The 2,580-nt window shown below is 58.8% G+C and overlaps 1 protein-coding gene across 1 annotated transcript; it reads right to left on the bottom strand.

Moving 5' to 3' along the window:
- Positions 1–989: 989 nt before the first annotated feature.
- Positions 990–1,886, bottom strand: FAM84B (family with sequence similarity 84 member B). Its single transcript, XM_026077686.1, has one exon. The coding sequence runs from the start codon at positions 1,884–1,886 to the stop codon at positions 990–992; it is 897 nt and encodes a 298-aa protein (XP_025933471.1).
- Between the last annotated feature and the right edge of the window lie 694 nt (positions 1,887–2,580).

The raw sequence follows: 2,580 nt of genomic DNA, 5'->3' as shown, positions 1-2,580 counted from the left end.
CCAGGGGCATCCAGCTTACCCTCTTGAGGGACAGCTCGCTCTGACATCCTAATGCACATGAACAACCTGCTTCTACTGCCTCAATGTGCGCCACTGATCTTATTGCAAGTTTTGCCATTTGCTTCAGGGAAAGCCAGGCAGCCCATGATGAGTGTTGCCATAGCTCAGCATCTCCCTAGTATGAGTCTCACCACACACCAGCGTGCAGATTTCACGATCAGGACTACAAGCTCCCTCCTCCCCTGGGACCATTCAGCAATAAACACATCCTCTGCTCTTGAAGCCACACTGATAGCAGAGGAGGCACCCCTCCAGCCCACCTGCAAGTTCCTTTAAGGCAGCACAGGGCGCATCAAAACCATTTCACTAAAATCAGTGGTGATTTCTCCCATATGCCTTTTGGGGGGGGGGGCGGGCTGAGAAGCCACAGAAGCCTTGCACCTGGAGATGCAAGCAAACAGTTTGCTGTAATACCAACAGGGGCCACAGCTGAAGAGAAACAGGGCACAGAAAGAAAAACAAAGTCCTCATGCTTCTTTGCTACCCCAACTAATCACGCACTCAGAGCTAGGTGGCCATATGCTGAAAGTTGTTGGCTCCTTCACAGTAGTATTAAATACCCCTAACTTCTGCTGATAAGTAGATATCAAAGGCATTTAGCATCCTATAGGGTCAGGCCTACTGGCAGACAGTTCATGGAAAGACTATGCACATAGAGGACAGAGAGGAAGGGAAAGAGGTGGGAGTAGAGAGGGGTAGGATCGCCCTGAGTTTTATCCTCTACAAATAAGTCAGTGGTTTTATCATCAAGCACTGAAGGAGTTAAGCACTAAAGCACAGACACTTAATCAGCTTTCCCCCTTCCTTTCACATGTGATTGGAATGAAGCTGCACTGAAGCGGCCCAAAGGGCTTATAACAGCTCAATTTCGCAGCCTTCAGTTTTAATCCCCATCACCTAGTCTAAGCAGCATGGTGGTGCTGAGGCTGCTACTCCACAGCAGTCCGGGCACCTGGATGATGATCTTCCTCCTCCTCTTCTTCTTCCTCCTCTGCAGCCTGCAGGTGGCTGGAGAGCTCCTGAATCACAGCAGCCCTACCAATCTGGTCATTTCTCCTCTTCTCCATAATCAGATCCTCCAGGCTCTGAAACTCCAGCGTGTGGCTGCGCTTGTCACCCAGCCGGATCTGCAATCGGTAGGGCTGCTTGCCTATGCGCAGCTCCCCGCCGATTTTAAACTCCCGCTTGCCGTACCGGCACCAGGCAGCAAAACACTCCGAGTTTCTCCAGCTCAAGTCCCGGTCCTTGCAGCCCACCTGCTCCAGGGCATTGCGCACCACAGTGGCCGGGCTCAGAGGTTTGTAGCGGTACAGCTGGTTGGCAATGCGGCCCCGTCTACCCTGGCTGGCGTCAGTCAGGAAGCTGTTCACCACCTCCAGCCTATGCAGGTGCACGACTTGAAAATCCCCAACGTAGACCACCCAGTGTGGATACTGGGCCTGGCACACAAACTCCACCAAGTCACCCGGTTTGCACCTATTCAGCAGGTTCTCTGGTGTATAGGTGCTCAGGTGCCCCCCACCTCCTTCATCACCCTCCTCTGGCAGCATATCCTCCTCAGAAAAGCTCTTCTGGTAGATGCACTCGTCCCGGTAATAGACCGAGCACTCCACCTCGTGCAGCTGGGGATCGTACGGCTGCAAGGCAGGGTGCTCCCCTCCCAGATCGTGCACCGAATCCTGCTGCTGCTCCAGCTCATCATCGTCATTTGAGAAGATGTAGGACACCCCAATCCTGGGCCCCTCATCTCTGTCCATACCTGTCGGGTCAGCTGTGGGAACTTCCTTGTAGTTCAGATGGGTCAGCTTCTCCACCTGGTTCCCCATGCCCGCTGCAACRGCAAACAAACAACAACGGGGCCATGAAGGCAGGCGAGGTGGGAGAGAGGCAGGGGGGTGGCGGTGCATGAGCCTCCTCCGGCACCCCACTGCAGTGCGGCGCTAGGGGGACACCCAGGGGGTGGAAGAGTCTCTCGAGCAGGGCCAAAAAGGCAGCTAGGGGCCGAAGCGGCTGCGGGGGTGCAGGGGCAACAGAGGAGAGGAGGGAGATCCTCGCCCTCCCAGTGGCCCAGGGAGGGGGAGGAAGGTGAGGCGGCACCGCCACCTGTTAGCCGGTAGGGAGGAGGAGGAGGAGGAAAGAGGAGAAGGAGGAGGAAGGTGCGGGAGCAGGCGGCGGAGGCACCGTGCCCAACCCCTTAGCGGGGGCCGCGGAGGGCCGGGCGCCGCAGCCCCCCCTCCTGCCCCCGGTCCCGGGGCACAAGTCGGGGGCGGCGGAGTTGCGCGCTCTCCCCGGCCGGGCCGCCGGCCAGGTGTGCCTGCTTCTTCCTCCCCTCCCCTCCTCCTCCTCCCGCGGCGCCCGGGCGGCTGCAAACTTACCCAGCGGGGAAGGCTGCGCGGCAGCGGCTCTAGGGAGAGCTGGCGGCGGCCGGGGGGCTGCCGGGGCTAAGCGYGGAGCGCGCCTGGCGCATGGTCCCGGCGCGGCGCTGCGCTCCCCGCGCAGCAGCAGCGCCCGTGCGCCGCG

The sequence above is a fragment of the Apteryx rowi genome, unplaced genomic scaffold (genome assembly GCF_003343035.1).
Source record: "Apteryx rowi isolate R43461 unplaced genomic scaffold, aptRow1 scaffold_112, whole genome shotgun sequence".
Taxonomy (NCBI): Eukaryota; Metazoa; Chordata; class Aves; order Apterygiformes; family Apterygidae; genus Apteryx; species Apteryx rowi.
This window is presented reverse-complemented; position numbering and strand designations above follow the sequence as displayed.